General features: G+C 37.4%; 2 protein-coding genes across 2 annotated transcripts in view; both read left to right on the top strand.

The window, feature by feature from the left end:
- The window catches only part of PROM1 (prominin 1), a gene marked incomplete at its 5' end in the record, with an annotated part of 58260 nt that extends 51848 nt beyond the window's left edge, over positions 1–6412 (top strand). The window contains 6 exons of the mRNA XM_082482891.1: positions 384–464; positions 543–611; positions 1151–1243; positions 2780–2895; positions 6135–6175; positions 6358–6412. Of these exons, the coding sequence (XP_082339017.1) occupies positions 384–464; positions 543–611; positions 1151–1243; positions 2780–2895; positions 6135–6153 (378 nt within the window). The 3' untranslated portion in view covers positions 6154–6175; positions 6358–6412. The remainder of the gene's footprint in view (positions 1–383; positions 465–542; positions 612–1150; positions 1244–2779; positions 2896–6134; positions 6176–6357) is intronic.
- Positions 6413–10410: 3998 nt separating this feature from the next.
- FGFBP2 (fibroblast growth factor binding protein 2) lies at positions 10411–11037 on the top strand (the record flags this gene model as incomplete). The annotated part of the gene is made up of 1 exon (XM_082483147.1): positions 10411–11037. The coding sequence occupies one exon, from the start codon at positions 10411–10413 to the stop codon at positions 11035–11037; it is 627 nt and encodes a 208-aa protein (XP_082339273.1).
- Between the last annotated feature and the right edge of the window lie 5259 nt (positions 11038–16296).

Below are 16296 nucleotides of genomic sequence, written 5' to 3'. Positions count from 1 at the left end.
ATGGCCCACTGTTTTCTTCCTGTGCACTGTATGTGTCTGTAGTATATATACATACATTGATGAAAGTGTCTCTACACTTAAGGAAAGCAAAGAGAATGGAAGAGAAAGCTGATCTAGTATATAAATCACTTACATGGGTTCCAGGAAAAGATACTGTTTGTAACCACTGATACCTTCCTTTTTCAATAGTGAGAGAAATTTGTTGGATGATCATGAATCCTTAGGTAGGCTTGTATTCTGCCTGGAATTTCACGTTTTGTCAAGTTTTGACAGGACAGTGATGCTGGTTTATCAAGACAATAGGTTACTGACAATGGCTGCAGAGCCATTGTAACAGCCTGAAAAGGATTTATTTACACTAAACGCTGTCTCTTCCTCTCCAGGTTAAGGTGAAAAATGTCATTGGCGCTGTTAATGCTGCCCAGCTTCTCATAAATAACAACGCTTCTCTAGTTATTGTCCAGGTAAGCTTTATTTGATTAAAGTACATTAATTTATGATGTCGTGGAGGTAGAGGCTCACTTACTTTTGTCTGTTCCTAGGAGACAAAAAAGTACATGGATACCATAGTTGGCTACTTTGAGCAATACATTGAGTGGGTCAAGGAGTCGGTAAGATGCATTTACTTCAGTGAGAGAAACTGCATTTTTTTAAAAAAGTAAAGCAGCTAAATAATAATAATGTTATGTTGTTAGTATGTCTTCTAATTTAAGATGTATGTACTTATGAAGGGGAAAACTTGTCTTCTATAAATGGTTTTGTTGTGTTTGAAGTCAAATAGAAATGATGGGTTATGTTGATTAGAATCAAATGCAAATTTAACATAGTATCATTTTTCCAGGGCTAGCCTGAAATCTACCATTTGTGCTAATATTGCACTGAGCATGACCTTGCTTAGTTCAAATTAATGTCGTTAGCATCTTGTTTTATTTTTCTTTCTTCAGCTGCAGCCTTTGAGAAAGTAAGCTGATGTTTTAAAGATGTGTATGTTCAGTTGATAGCATATCCCACTGGAATTTACTTTGAATTTGGATAGGGTGAGAGAGAACAATTTAGTAAACAGTATCTGTCTGTAATTGTAAGAAAGTTTTGAGATTCTTATTTTGTTCTGTTAGATACTTCAAACTGTGTTTTTTCATTTCTCTTTCAGATTGCCATGGAGGTAGCAGCATGCAAGCCTATTGCCAATGTGATAGATACAGCAGTAGATATTTTTTTATGCAGCTATATAACTGATTCTGTGGTAAGAAATATTTTCTGTTACTCAAAATTGGGGCATCAAGTGGGAAATTCTTTGAACATAAATCTGCATTTAATTATTCTGGCTAGACTGTTCTGAAGTATGATAATGAAGTATCACATCAAAAGTTATAGAAGGAAAAAATGTTCCAATCTGGATCAAGTCCAAAGCCAAACCAATGCTGGACTTGGTTTAGGTTCCCATTAAACTTAGGCTTCTATTAGCAAGAATTCTGTAAAATTAGCTGTTCTTACTAAATTTCTTCCAACTTGACTTGCAAAGTAATACTGGTTTGGAATTAAAATTCTGGAAAAGGTGGATTTCAGTTTGGTTGCTTGATTCTGAATCACCTTGAAATGGAAAATCATAAAGATCTGAAGTTTCAACTGTAATTATTTTTAATTTAAGGGGATAGGCTGGGGGCAGGAAGTGAGTGAGAAATAACAAGGGAAAACTTTATCAAGTATCTTTCCTGGAATCCAGAAAACCTCAATGAGGTAAAGGGACCTTTTGCCGCTTGGCCTGTAGCAGACAGATCTTGATTCATTCCTGTACACTGGGGAATTTGAGCCTGACTGGTAGCAGTATATGAGGGTAATATTGGCTTTTTCATCTTGCAAAAGAGCATGGAAAGAGGACAGCATGTATTAAAAATAGAATAAAAAAACATATGCCTGGAAACCACCTAAACCATCTCCTAGCTATTGTTTAGCTTTGTGGCACTTTTAGCCAGGTCCTACTCATACCAACAGTAAATGCATGCAATTAATCAAAGCCAAAGCACTCTAACCTTGATAATGCTTAACCATGAAATCTCCTAAGCTGCCAGAATCATGTTATGCTCATTGACTATCTCATAAGTAACAGAGCTTCTCTTCTCTTTTGTGTAGCCACTAACCATCTGGTGGTAGATAGACCATGGTTTTCCTGATGATAGAACTTAGCCGAGTCACTTATAAGTCAAAATGCCTCCAGCCAATACAAATCAAATTTGAAAAACCATCATTTTAACATCTGGTGATAACTCAGTTCAACTGTATGATAATGAAATTAGTTACACAAACAGGCTGCAGTTAGCAAGTTAAAAATTACCTCGAGAAAGTGCTGGAAATTTTGACAGATTTTGACAAGAACCATAAGACAACTGCTTTAAAACGTCAAGAAGGGAAAAAGAAATAATGTGGCTAGTATATTAATGCTGAGACACAAAATTTCTTTCTAGCCCAAGGCTCACTATGTTGAAATAACTTCTTAGGGCACTGTGGCTATGTACCTTTGAGCAACTTTGGACATATTCCCGCTTGGTTACATTTGTAAGATGATGGTGTTCTTACTTTAGTTCACATTGACAGTGGAGAATGCTTAACATGCCCTGTTCCACACTAGTATACGGAGCCTCAGGTAGTCTGTAAGGCCAGTGCCACTAATTTCTACTGAGTTCTTCCGGTAACAGTGCTTAGAATATCAATCAAGGATTCAGTAGTTCTCTGATAAATTTTCTCTGTGATCTTTTTTCCCCTGGATTTTGCTTTGTTTCAGAATGCCTTCTGGTTTGGTTTGGGAGGCTCTTCAATATTTTTAATTCCTGCCATAATTTTTGCTGTAAAACTCTCCAAATACTACCGTAGAATGGATACAGAGGATGTATATGATGAGTAAGTATATACTCCTAAGTAAGCTAAATGGCAAATGGATTGAAATGGTTTTGCTAGTGTCTCACGTGAAGGCCCTGTAATCCTTAAACCTTCTGTGCTGTCAGATTAGAACTGCATATTGTTGTGAAATACCGTGGGTTTGGGTTGGTGCCTGCAAAGTGCTTCGTGTAGGTGGGGTTTTGTTGCCTTGACTCTGTACAGATATTGCCAGCTCTGACTTTGAGAAACTTATTTCAGAATGAGGTCTTCAGAGCTTTGTGTATAGCACTTATATAAATATCTTCCAAATGTGCAAGTGATTAGCTTTGATAAGTAACCTGTTAAGGTGAATTATGCCTGCTTTGTAATCTCCTTGAATTAATTATTTGCTTTCTTACTGTCTTAGTTATTCCTAACCAGTCTTTCCTTTTTCAATTGCAGTTCCTCTGTCTCAGGGACTTGGCATTTTACTTTATGATAACTGTTCTTACATATTTTCCCATCAGTTTTGGTTTTGCTGTTTTCTTTTCTACTCTGTTTTGCTCATTGTTCAGCTAGCCTGTGCACTGCATTTCTCAAATTTCACACTGGTCATTTTTCATTACACATTCACAAGTCAGGAGAGCAGAAACAGGCATGTACAGCTAAAATTACTCACTTATTGGTGTCTATTTAATTACTCCTCCTTTTCTGTGTTTTATAGTTTCGAAACTATACCCATGAAAACGTAAGACATATTTTCTGGTATTTGTTAAAATTATTTTATTCAGGTGGGAGGGTTTATATTTTTAATGTAACTTGTTACTTCAAAAGAGGTAACATGTTCTGTTTCAACAGAATTTATAGTTTATATTAGAGTATCCAACTCAACAAGAATAGTAAAATAATTAATTAATTTTTGGAGAACAGAAAAATATTAAAAATATAAAATCATAATTATGCCATAACTCTTGAATGTTACAAAGGAAAAGTTGTCTTCTATTGTACAGACAAAGTTTATCTTTGCATATAATACAATCATCCATGTACATGTCTTAGAAGCCATACTGTACATAGCGCATCTTATAGTTAACATGGTCTTTCTTGGTGTATTTATTTTATTACAGTACAGAAAATGGTAATAATGGTTATCATAAAGAGCATTTATATGGTATACACAATCCTGTTTTTACAAGGTAAACCAAGTCTGAAACTGCATGCCTTCATGTGTCCTTAGTTAATCTACTATATTAATCACCTATCCAATTTTCTGCATGTTTTATAGTGAATCACTTAATTCTGTTTTTTGCATGACTTACTATAGCAAACGCTGTATGATTTAAATTTCTCAAATATTCTTTACATAACAGCAGGTAGTGTAGTAATTTCCAGCAACTTAAAGCAATTGCCTAAATCTGATCTTAAAATCCAGTTAATTAGGTATTTATCTAGCGCAGTGGGTGGTCCTAAATTAATAAACATATTAAAATACTCTGATAGCAGTTGAAATTGATAGGATGGGATGCATTCTTACTCTTAAGTTGTTTTAGTTTTTAGATAGTGAGAAGAGCTTTTCCTGTGCAAAAGGCAGGTGATCCAGGATATGCAGAAAACATAAACAGAGAAAACAGGTGTTTCTGCATGGGTAGAACTAGTGTATCATCACAAAACAAGAAGTTCCATTTATGTTTAAAAAGGAGATTTGTGTTCTTTTCTGTCTCTACAACTTTTGTGCTGTAAAGCCTTAGCTAGTTGTGAGACTTTCAGTTTCTATAGGGATAACATAGGATGTCTCACAACTTCGGTATTTGGGTTTCCAAAATATCTAAGTTCCTTAAGGAAGAATCTGATTTATGATTGAAATCTGTAGCTCACTGTGCCTTACCTTGCACCTTCATGACTGAAAGTATAGATTGAGTATTGGCAGAGAAGTAAGATGTCACCATTCTTTCAATAATGGGTAAATACCAAGAGAGCTCAAAGTTTGGAAGTCTTGCCAGGTTTTATGGCTGTATCAGTTGTATATTATTATTATTTATTAGAACTGTATTTTACAATAATTCAGTGACCAAATCTTGATTCCAAATTTCCTTCTGAATGAAATATTTATATATAACAATTTTTTAGTGATATTTATGATTACAATTGTCTTGGTCTGTTCTGTAACTTAAGGGCACTCCCTAAATTAACATACAAAGCTAATTCAAAAGTGCTCTCCACTGGCATATCTAAGGACTCTGTTTTAAGGACTTTCAGTATTTTACATCAGAGGAAACTAATAATTTCTCAGGCCTTAGAAGTCCCTTTCTCATCTTTGAATCTTTAATATGAATGTTAATACTCTTGAGGTTCAACGCATGTTTTCTGTGATATTTCAGTGATTGATGAATAGTTTAATACAGTGTTCCTGAATAAGCTAAAAATTACTAACATAAAATAGACTTTTAAACAAAGGCCCACTAGTTCAATCCTGACTTCCTTTTCCTAATTTTAAGTTACTCAAAATGGGCTTCCATAATAAAATGTAAGGATTCGATTTGAAGCAATGCTGCCTTCTGATGTACTGACTGAGGTAATTTGAAAAACTGCTAATTATATGAGAGTCATGCTTTGAATTTCTCAGTCTGGGATTCCCATAGCAAGAGAGTCTTGTTTTTTATTTTTGTTTTAGCAAACTCTTCTCTTCTATGCTATCCTTGCTTTTTCTCATTTCCTACAAATTATTTTGAGAGATACTTTGAGAGGTATTACTTTGAATAGAATTCTGTATACCTGTACTTTTGCAGGTGTAAAGAATCCCATAAGTTTTTCTTCAAAATCAGCTGCATTCTTTTGCTGGAAGGAGAAGAAAATATCTTTCTTTATAAGATAATTAAATACAAGTATGAGATCTACATGAGGAATATTTGTATAGATACCTCACACAGGTGTTTTTATACATGTGGAAGATACAAATAACCTCAAATGCAGCCACCATTTTTGTGAGAGCAAAATTGGAGACTGGATTAAGTTTTCAAAGGAGTGGTGTTGAATAGGTAATCCAAGCATTTCTTCCTGTCATGAAACAAAGATAACCAGAGAAGCTGGTGGAGAAAACCATGAATCTATTTCCTCTTGTTTGAAAAATTCTTAATTAATTGGGTAAAAGTTTGAGAATGGTTTGTGCCAGCTGAGCTTGTCTTACTTTAGTTAGACACAGTATTTCTGTTCCATTTGTGGGCAAAAAAAAAATGATGGCTTGGTTTGTGTGTGTTTTTCTTCTTTTTTTTTTTTTTATATAGCTCTGTGGAACAGTGGTAACACATACTGGAAACGTTAAGGGGTAAGTAATAAGCTTTTAAAGTCAATTCTTTGTGTAACATGAATGCTGTAAGGTTTAAAAATAAAAAGAATTTTGCACCATATTGATGCTCATATGAAAATCTATGGCTTCATTCTGCTTAAATTACATTATAATTCTGTCTTCATTCAATTTTCCTGAATTGTTTTTGTGATTATTTCCAGGCTATATAAATGAGGCTCAAGATTCTTCTATGGGAAAATATCATTATTCTTCCAAGTGTATTGACATTTGCATTCATCTTCCAAATCCTGAGCCACCTGTTTTATGTCACCTGTACTGTAAATCCCAAATGTACTATTGAATGTTATGCCATAAACTACTGTACAGAATATTTTGCGATCAGGGCATTGCCTCTCAAATACCACTGTTCAAGGCTTGAATTAAAATGCTTTTTGTTTTTTACTTTTTTACACTGGGCTTTCTACCTTACATCACAGTATATAAATTAATTAGATTAATAGCCTTTGCCTAGCAATCCTCTGACAATTGGTCAAGTTCTTATCTTAAATTGTTGATTCGTGTTAAATACAGTACATACACGTTTACATAAAAATACATTTTGTATACAGAAACTTTTGTATATACATTTTTCTTAAAACTTGTGTTTAGTTACGATTTTAATATTGTATAATACTCTTCACAAATGAGTTTTACCAGCATGATCAGTGTTGCTATTTGGTGCTCTTGAATGACCACTTTAGACTAAATTTGAAGTGTAATGAGATCAACGATGTCTCCTTATGTCTCTGAGAAGTTCTGTTGCAGTTTTGCTTTCTCCCGCTTTTTAAAAAATTATTTAATATTTAGTGATCTTTGCAGTAGAGACCTAAAAGGAACTTGTTGGAGAAGTTTGTTTTGAAACTCTGTGGGTGGGAGGGTTGGGAGTGTGCGTGATGCGTAATATAGCAAAAAAGCTAAGCTTTCTAGAGTTCAGTAGTACTCAAAAAGAGCATGAAACATGTCATGTTGGTTACTTTTAGAATGCTTTACTTTCTTTGTCTCCCTTTTCTTCATTCACGCTCACTTCTGTAATGTCCTTACTAGTGTCGCTGTTAAGCTCTGGCTCTTTCAGGGGGCAGTGATACTATTTTAGCTAAATAATTTCATAATAAGACTTCCAATATTGAAATTCAAATGTGTTTAGCAATTGGAGTTAACATTTGTACTACTAGAGTTATTGCCTTGAACTTAGGCATACAGTTGCATTGCTGAATTAGTTAATGGCAGAATTCATCAACAAGGCCAAAAGTATCTATGTTCCTAGTGTAAAACATTTCAACAAGTGAAATAAATAATTGGGTATGTTGATCTAAAATAGTGTCTCTTCATATATCAGTATTGTTAACTTTGTTTCCAATGAGGTTCACTTGCTTGCAGTAGGGATAATCCTGTAAATAATTCAAATAATTTTAAAGAAATGCTGAAAAGTGATACCAGTCTTTAATCGGGAATAACCTTCATTTTTAGGTCTATAAATGGAAACATTTCTAATTGACAGTATGTAGCATATGTGTATATGTAATGTTCAGAACTGCAGATTTTTAAAAGTTTCTATTTTTAATTTGAGAAAATGTTCCCAGTTCATTTAAATAAAAAAGTTGCTTAACTACCTGATGTTTGATTCTCAATCATTCTGTTGTGTAGACCTGTCTCAAAAAAGTTGCATTGCATTAAAAATCTTAAGAAAATGAATTTTTTTTACCCTGATTAAAAATGTGTTCTTTATTTGACTTTTATTGATGACTTCAGCTTAAACAAGGTAAGAGACCAAGAATTGGAGCAGAAAGGACTGAAAGAACATTAACTCTGGATGAGGGAGCTTCCAGCTTCCGCAAAGGATGTGATTTATGCAAAGATGGTAGGATTTGAGCTAGTGAGTTGTGGAGGATATCCACATACCCTGCAAGTGCTCAAGGTATTACCGCTTGCCTCTGTTGTTTCTGTAGCACTGACAGCAGAATTAAACATGTGCCAGTTTTCAGTTCCCATCGTTCACTGCTGGCATCCTCGCTTACTTTGTAAAAGGACAATTGTTTTCCACTGATATAACAGACCATGAGCTGTTTCATCTGAAGCACAGAGGACACAAATGTCAGATGGGAGTGAGACAAACACTTGGCAGTAACATATTAACTGTAATACATAAATATACCAGAGCTCTTGAGTCCAAGCTTCAGTATTTGTCTGTGTCCTTGTAGTCTGATTTGTTTTCATGATTACACTTTAAAAACTTTCAGAACAAGAGATCTGAAACGGGTATAAAGTAACTTTTAAGTAGTTTCAGACTCTTCAGCCATTATTAGAACAGGAGAGACAAATGCCTTCAGTTTCTAACCTAGGAACTGCCAGTGCTGTTGTGCATAACAAAGTGTAAATAATACATTTGTTTGTCAAATATTAGGAGGTCTGTGAGTGCTTGCAGTAGGGATTTGAAATCCTTGAAATGAAGAGTGAGGTGGACAGCAAGATTCTTCTGGCTGGCTGGATGATGAGTGAGAAAACTGTCCAGAAGACAACAGAAGAGTGAACTGTAAATCTCAAGTAGAGTTGTGCCATTGCAGTTTCTCCTAAGACTTGATTGGAGAGCCACACCACTGTGCTTTGAAAGAGACGGTCAGGAGGAACAACTGGCAAGAAGCTAGAAATAAGACCTCTACTAAGAACGTTATTAAAATAGCCTAAGAGAGGCAGTGAAGAGAAAACACTGTCTCTCTGTCAAATGGTATTTAGTCATTGTCAATGTGATGACACGTTCACTGGAAGAACAAGTTCAGGCTATCCAGAGTGGCCGTTCCAGGTAGCTCTCAGACTAGCTGGGCTGCCGCAGCACCTAGGGAGTCAAGTATGAGAAGCATTTTTCTGTGATTTGATTTTCTTGTTGTTGTTGTTGTTCTGCCTCACTGTGTGTGTTAAATTAATGTTTTTGCCTTGGTATTTTCTTTAGTGATATCCATTGAGTGGCTAGATATATAAAATGGTATTCTGTTCCATTATGTATGGCCATTCTTAAGCCCAGGGTTTCTAGCACACCACAGCTATTCAAGCATACCTAAATAATACGATACCCCTTCCAGAAGCTGTTTGGGTCAGGCTGGGTGTAGCACATGTGTCTTCAAAAGAAGTGCCTAGTGGGGTCTTAAGCTAGCCAGAAAAGTACTGTGGGCAACGGCGTGGGAGGGATTTTTCCTCATGACCTGAATGCCAAGGGAGTAACTATGATTTTCCTTACCTCTGCTTTTAGTTACTGCAGCAGAAACTGCTAGTACAGGATTCTGCACTAAAATATTTCTATTCTCTTGCCTTTGTTTTATGGTATTTTTACAGCTCATTTATTATGAACAGAATAATGTCTATTAAAAAAAAAAGAAAAATGAAAGGTGATGAAGCGCAAATATCTGTCTGACATGCTCTGGGGTCTATTCCCTGCTGCTGAGACCTATGATAAGCTAGTTCTGTTGTCTTGCTCTGCTGGCTGATAATAACCCATGGTGTGACAACGATGATTAGACTTCCAGATGTTTGGTTTATGTTTAGGCCTGTAATACCTTATTTTGCTAAAGCTTTATTGTTTATCTTGTTAAATATCGCAAGTCCAAAAATCTTCCATGGCTCAAAGAATGTGCAGTTGATTCTTCCATGAGTCCCCACTGCATGTTGTGTGCTGACAAAATGAAGTACTAAAGCTGCATTCTTACTGTGCAAATCCACAGAAAACCCGTTCCACAAATCAGCCTTTATTAGTAGGACACATTTATAATCATCCAGATGTAGCTGCATAGATTGCTTTGGCACTATTTTGACTTCAGTATGGTCTTACAAGCTCTGGCATGAAGATAGCTATATAGCAGCTGGAGAATGGAAAGTATCTGTTAAAAATCAAATATGACATGTTCATCCCAGATAGGAATGTACTTCTTGGTTATACAACTATCGTTCTGTACTTAACTTCATTTACAAGATTTGTCTTGTTACCTTCTTAGGAGTTCACAGGTTATTCGACACTCCCTTGGGCTATAAATTATGTGCACATGCCTACTGAAGTGTGATCTATTATTTTTATTTAAAAAAAAAAAAAAAAAACAACTTATGCCCCACATTTCGCTTGAAAGAGGCTTCTTTGTGCACCAAGCCTTTAAATTGTGAGCAGCCACTTACTTACTGCTTTCACTTTTTTGGATCGTGTTGCTCAAGGATCTCGGTTAACTCCTCTTACCATGAAGAGTTTTGCTCTTCTTTTCCTAGTAGTGATCTGTGGTGTGGGAGGATTGGGACAGAAGCTGAAGCCAAAGAAAAGAAGCAATGGTGAAGAAATCAATTTTCGGACTAAAACCAAAGATGTTTGCACAATGAGTGTGAGTGGGGATGAGGAGATGAAACTTAGAATTGAATGCAAAAGCCAAGGCATGTCCTACTGGTGTGAATTCACTGGCAAGCCGTCAGTCTGTCGTGCTTTCAGAAACAATCCAAAGATTTACTGGAATCAGATCGCCGGTGGACTTAGAAAGCTCCCGCACGCTTGCGAATCCACAGAAGTGTTAAAGATCACCATGTGCCAAAAGGCTCCCACAGAGGCTCTCATGAAGCAAATAGCTGCTGGTATGGAGCCAGAAGATCTAGCAAACCAGGACAAATCAGTCCAGAAAACTTCCACTTCTATGAGGGGAGAAGGGAAAAGCTCTGTTAAGAAAATAGGGAAACTTCCAATACTGCCTCTTATAAAACCAACCCAACATGGTCAAGGGTCTGAAAATGAAACAGAAGCAATGAAACTGGCACGGGAACATTGCTGGGAATCCCTGCATGGTTTCTGCTCCTACATCATTGGCATCTTTAGAGGTTAAGGATTTGCTTAAGGTAAAATGCCCATCTTGAAGCACAGCAGAATATACCGAAGAGTAATGCTGTTGTAGTTTTGTTTTAGTTTGATCTTGGGGGGTGTCTCAGGGGTGTGGACAGGCAGGTTCTAGGCTCGCTTACTAAAATCTAATGTGGCAAAGCCTGTACTACGTCTTCTGAGGGGCTGGACAGCTTAAACTCCTAGTGATAGCTGCTAGTTCAGGACCCCCTGACAGCCTCCTGTGAGGTCTTTAGCATGTGCTAAAGATGTTTGTCCTATCCATTATCAATCCTATGGTATTTCAGTTCTGTTTGAATTGGGCTTGTTTTCTGCCTTCTGTCATTCCTTCCTTCTTGTGCTGACTTGGATTTAAGCCAGTGAAGTAAGATCAATAACAAATGCATCAGTTCCAATAACAAATGCATCAGCTGGAACAATTTAAAACTACATTCAGAAATTGATAGGATAAAGCTTGTTCATCAGAACTGCCAGTTAATGGTTAACCATTTTAATTTTAAAAACTAGTTCAAGAACAACTCGCAGAAATGAGGAAAACCAGACTGTCTTGGTTTGTGGGTCAGTTTCTGTAGAGGTGATAGGGGATCACGTGCAGGTGCTTTTTGACCAGGATTTGAAAAGACGAAGCCATTGCAGGAGTGATCGGTTTTATACCCACTTCCATTTTGGCTCAGAGAGAAAGCCCGGAGTTGGTGACTAAACCTGGCAAACTTTTGGTAGAAATGGGAATGTATACAGCATGAGCCACAAGTGTTTAGGCTGCTAATGATCTTACTTGTGCTTAAGATGGCAAAGTGACTAATTTTTTTTCCTTTTTTGTTTTGCAGAGCAAAATTTTTACAGCTGAAGAAGGGTCCTTGCTGTAGTTCAATAATTTAGACATAAGAATTGTAGTTTAAAAATGAGTCATCTCTATAAACCTTGTAGCTGTTTTCTCTTTGCTCCCCTGAAGTGAAACTTTTTAATAGCCCTGAAAAACGCATGGAACCGGAGTGACTGTACTTAAAGTGTTAGGGTGAACTGTTTGTAGGTCTGTTACACACCACGGCACACTACATTTATGTAACCAAGGTTCCACTTTAAGAGTGCTGCCCTTGAATAGGTTTTTGTGCGTGCTGATTCGCTTTGATTTGCTAGAGATGAAAGCTGTAAATGATGCTACAGTTAGTGCAAACAATAAAAATAAGGTTTCTGAAAACATATTTGGTGTGCTTTCTTAAAATTCTAAATGGTGCTACTTGTATAAAGTCATGGTATTTGATACTTGTTTCTTAAGAGATTGTTGGTAGAATGTGTAAGAGCAGTTACAGGTCTGAGTCGTTACTTTCCCCCTATGAACATGTTTTAATATTAATATTTTCATTGTTATTACATTTATAATGATAAGTTTCAGCCAGCAGGGGAAAAAAGATTGGAGAAATAAGAGTAATATAAGAATACTTTTCTAAACGTAGCAGATTAGAAGTGTTCATCTGTGATGCGTCTGCGGAGTTCAGTGTTATTAGGATCTGTTGGGGGTAATATTAATGTTTGGGTTCGGTAAATATTCTGAAAGGTAACTCATATCCATGCACTTGGGCACTTGCATAAATCTCCTCAAAACACAAAGCAAAACCTGGTAGTCTGTTGTCAGAGATCACAACACATTTATATTCAGATTATTTTATAACAATGATCCCTTTGGTTCCCAAGTGAGCTTTGCAGCAGGGATATACTTCCAAAAACTTTGTACCGCAGAAATGAGTAGCGCTCTATATTTGCTGTTAACCAGTTTCTGCAAGGTGGTGTTGTGCTTCTCCAGCTTTACTCACAGGTTTGTAATTCTCACTTCATAATTCCAGATTGTGACTGTCCAGTCACTATATTTTGTGCCTTGTATGGAAAAAAAAAAAAAAAAAAAAAAAACAACAAAACCTAGGATTAGTTTTCTGTCCCCAAACCTCTTGAAATATATGGGAAAGAACAACAAGTAATGAACACGGGATCCGTGCAGAAGGTTGTATGTACAAGGCAGAAATATAGCTTGAATGCTGATAAAATGCAAGCTCAAGCAAGTCTGTAGTTTTGTCAGCCATAAATGTAATGTGGTTAATCTTCATTTGTAACTTCAATTACCCTTGCCAGGCTCTTGTGCTGCGAGTAAAAAAAAAAATGTAGTAGTACACGTATTCACTTATTTCTGTCATAGAAATGAATATAATTGTTTGATTTGCAAACATGTAAAATGCATCAAGGTGATATTTGGGAACTATTTGGAAATGTTAAGGGGAGGCTGAGGGTTTTCTTGAGGTGTGGTTTTGGTTTTTTTTTTTTAAATGTTTTAAAACTCCTCTTGTGTGATGCAAAATCCACACTGCAGAGTGAATATTTTGCAGTAGTATCCACTACAACAGTAATGACCTCAAAAATGAGACAATGTCTTGCATTGAGAGAAGTCTGGGGGAATCAGTCACCCGCCATACTGGTAGCAGGAGAAAAGAGAAGGTTTCGTCAGTTCACCAAAAGAAAATTTTCCCCTTTATGCCCTCTTCTACATATACACACTGAACACAGGAGGCAGTAAAGTTGTGTGACACTTTGTAGAACTCCTGATGATACAGTCTAAAATACATGGCCATCACTGATCCTGCTTATTAGGGGACAAATATCACAAGTACTTGCTAGTGGACTAGTTCCTGGGGATTTCGTATCTCATTTAAGTAGAGCAGAGCTCTGTTACAGAATCACAGAATGGTCGGGGCTGGAAGGGACCTCTGGAGTCCAACCCCCCTGCTGGGGCAGGGTCACCTACAGCAGGTTGCACGGGATGGTGTCCAGGTGGGTTTTGAATGTCTCCAGAGTGGGAGACTCCACAACCTCTCTGGGCAGAGGGCTCTGGGCTTGGCACTGCATTGTTCAAGTGGAAACTAGAAATCAAATAGTCGTGCACCAAAGGCCCCTCTTTCATGAAACGCTTTTTGTAAAAGCACTAAATTTTACAAAAAGGTGAAGATTTTGGTACCAAGGTGATGCATGGTTTGGATACTCCACCTTAGTGTAACAGTGCCATGATTGTATCAGCTACATTACTCTTTAATTGTGTTTAGCATTAGAAATGTACAGTCGTGACATTTCAGTTACCTTTTTGGTATGAAGGTGCTATTCATTAATGAAAGGATGAATTCAGAAGTGTTTATGGTGAGTTTAATGCAGTCCTCAAGTACCTCGTGAATGAATGAAACCTGCTGTTTCATTCGAGGTTAACCTGTTAGTCCCCATATACGTAAGTACCTCAGGAAATCCGCTCAAGTAGAGACGGAATTAGTCTTTATTTTCTTGACAGAGGAACAGCAAGCAAAAATGTCTGGATTCCTGCAGCCGGGGAGACCCCTGACATCCAGGCCTGCTGCTTCTGACGCTACTTTGGTGCGATGTGAGGTAGTCCATCTGCCTCAAGATCCTCACATTTAGATTCTCACAGAAGCATCGTAAGTATTTGCTCCTTTGACAAGGTAAGCCTCCAAGAAAAGCAAAATGATGCATTTAGAGAACCTGTGTATAAAAGGATGTGTATTTAACACACATAGTTAAGATTCAAGAAAGACTGGAGCAAGTCTAACGGAGAGCCACCAAGATGGTTGGGACTGGAGCACGCTCCTGTGAGGAAAGACCAAGGGAATGGGTCTTGTTCAGCCTGAGGAAGGCTTTAGGGGGGACCTGATAGCTGCCCCCCAATACATAGGAGGAGGCTGTAGCGAGTATGGAGCTAGGCTCTTCACTGACTTGTGTGACAGGAGAAAAAGAGATCATGGTCACAAATTGATACAGGTGAGGTTCTGACTTGGTGTAAGGAAGAACATTCACTGTAAGGAGGATAAACACAGGTGTGGGTCCCCAGAGTGGCTCTGGGATCTCCATCTGTGGAGCTTCTCAAGACCAACTGGACAAAGCTTAAGCAGCGTGGTCTGAATTCATTGCACCCCTGCTTTGAGCAGCAGGTTGGACTGCAAACTTCTGGCCTGAATGATTCTATGATTTACAATAGAAATACAGAAGAAAGTTTAAAGGTTCTGGTTATTTAATAATAAACACCTCTGTTAGCATTCATGTCTCCTTAAAGTGTAAAAAATGCTTTTGGATCCATCATTCTAACTATATCGAACTGAACAAGAGAGATGATTTTCTTAAGTATGTTCTGATGACAGATACCGTCATTAAGTCAAATGCATTGTCTTGGATAACTTCATGTTCAGTGCCTCTGTCTGAAGGCACATATTTTTATTTAGCCTGATTTTGACAGCAGAGAAAATCAACAAGAAATTCAGGTGTTAAGGAGCACCGAACATCAGGTCTATTTACCTTAAAATCAAGTAGCCAAAATTAAAAAAAAAATTGTCATTTGCAGTGTGTAGGTTATTTGTGCTAAAGTAGACCAAATCCACGCCTCAGTAATAATGGTGTTTTGTCTGGAAATCATCTCAACTATGCAGTAGTGCGCTCTGGTGTTTTCTGAGAGAATAGTTTAGGTATGTTTTCTGGTCATTCTGGCATGGTTTGCAGCCTTATGGCTTACATTCTTGCTTCTTCAACTTCTTCAGTAGGTGTCATAGCTGATATGGCATGGGTTTTAGAGACAGGGATCTTCCATAAAAATATGAAGACAAGGAAAAAACTAAAATTTCCCAAAGTTGCCCGTCACCATTCCTGCTTCTTTAGGAGCTTTATGATTGTCAATTTCTTTTTTTCTGTCTCTCTTGCTGTTACTTTTCCCCATCTCTGCTTTCGTCTGTAAAGAGGAGTCACATGCAGCACAGGAGATTTCTTTTGTCTCTCTGCTTTTCCCCTTACAAACAAGAGAATCGCTCGCATCAGACTTCACAGATCATTCTACGATGACAAAAAGTATGTGATACGTATACAAAAACAGGGATAAGAAAACAAAGCGGAAGAGATGCAGTCGGTACACTGACAAGACATTGGTGTTATCTCGTGGGCTCATCATCTCAGACCTACCGAGAATCAATTTATTTCACTTTCACGTCTTGTATACAAAGTTAAGGGCATGAAGCCAGGTGCTGAATTTCCAGAGTACCTATATTACAGTATGTACAGAGCAAGAAAAAAAATGAAGCCGATGTCTGACTCGGAGTGGAAGTTCATGTTTCCCCCCTGGCCTCCCTCTCCGCAGCCGGTTATAAACCTGTTTGCGTAACCAGCTGCTCGCCGTAGGCATCTGGCCCACGGTGCGCTCCCACCGCCTCCGGCC

This window comes from Vanellus vanellus, assembly GCF_965231255.1.
Source record: "Vanellus vanellus genome assembly, chromosome: 4".
Classification (NCBI taxonomy): domain Eukaryota; kingdom Metazoa; phylum Chordata; class Aves; order Charadriiformes; family Charadriidae; genus Vanellus; species Vanellus vanellus.
Note: the sequence above shows the minus strand (reverse complement) of the source record. Positions and strands in the feature narration are given on the sequence as shown.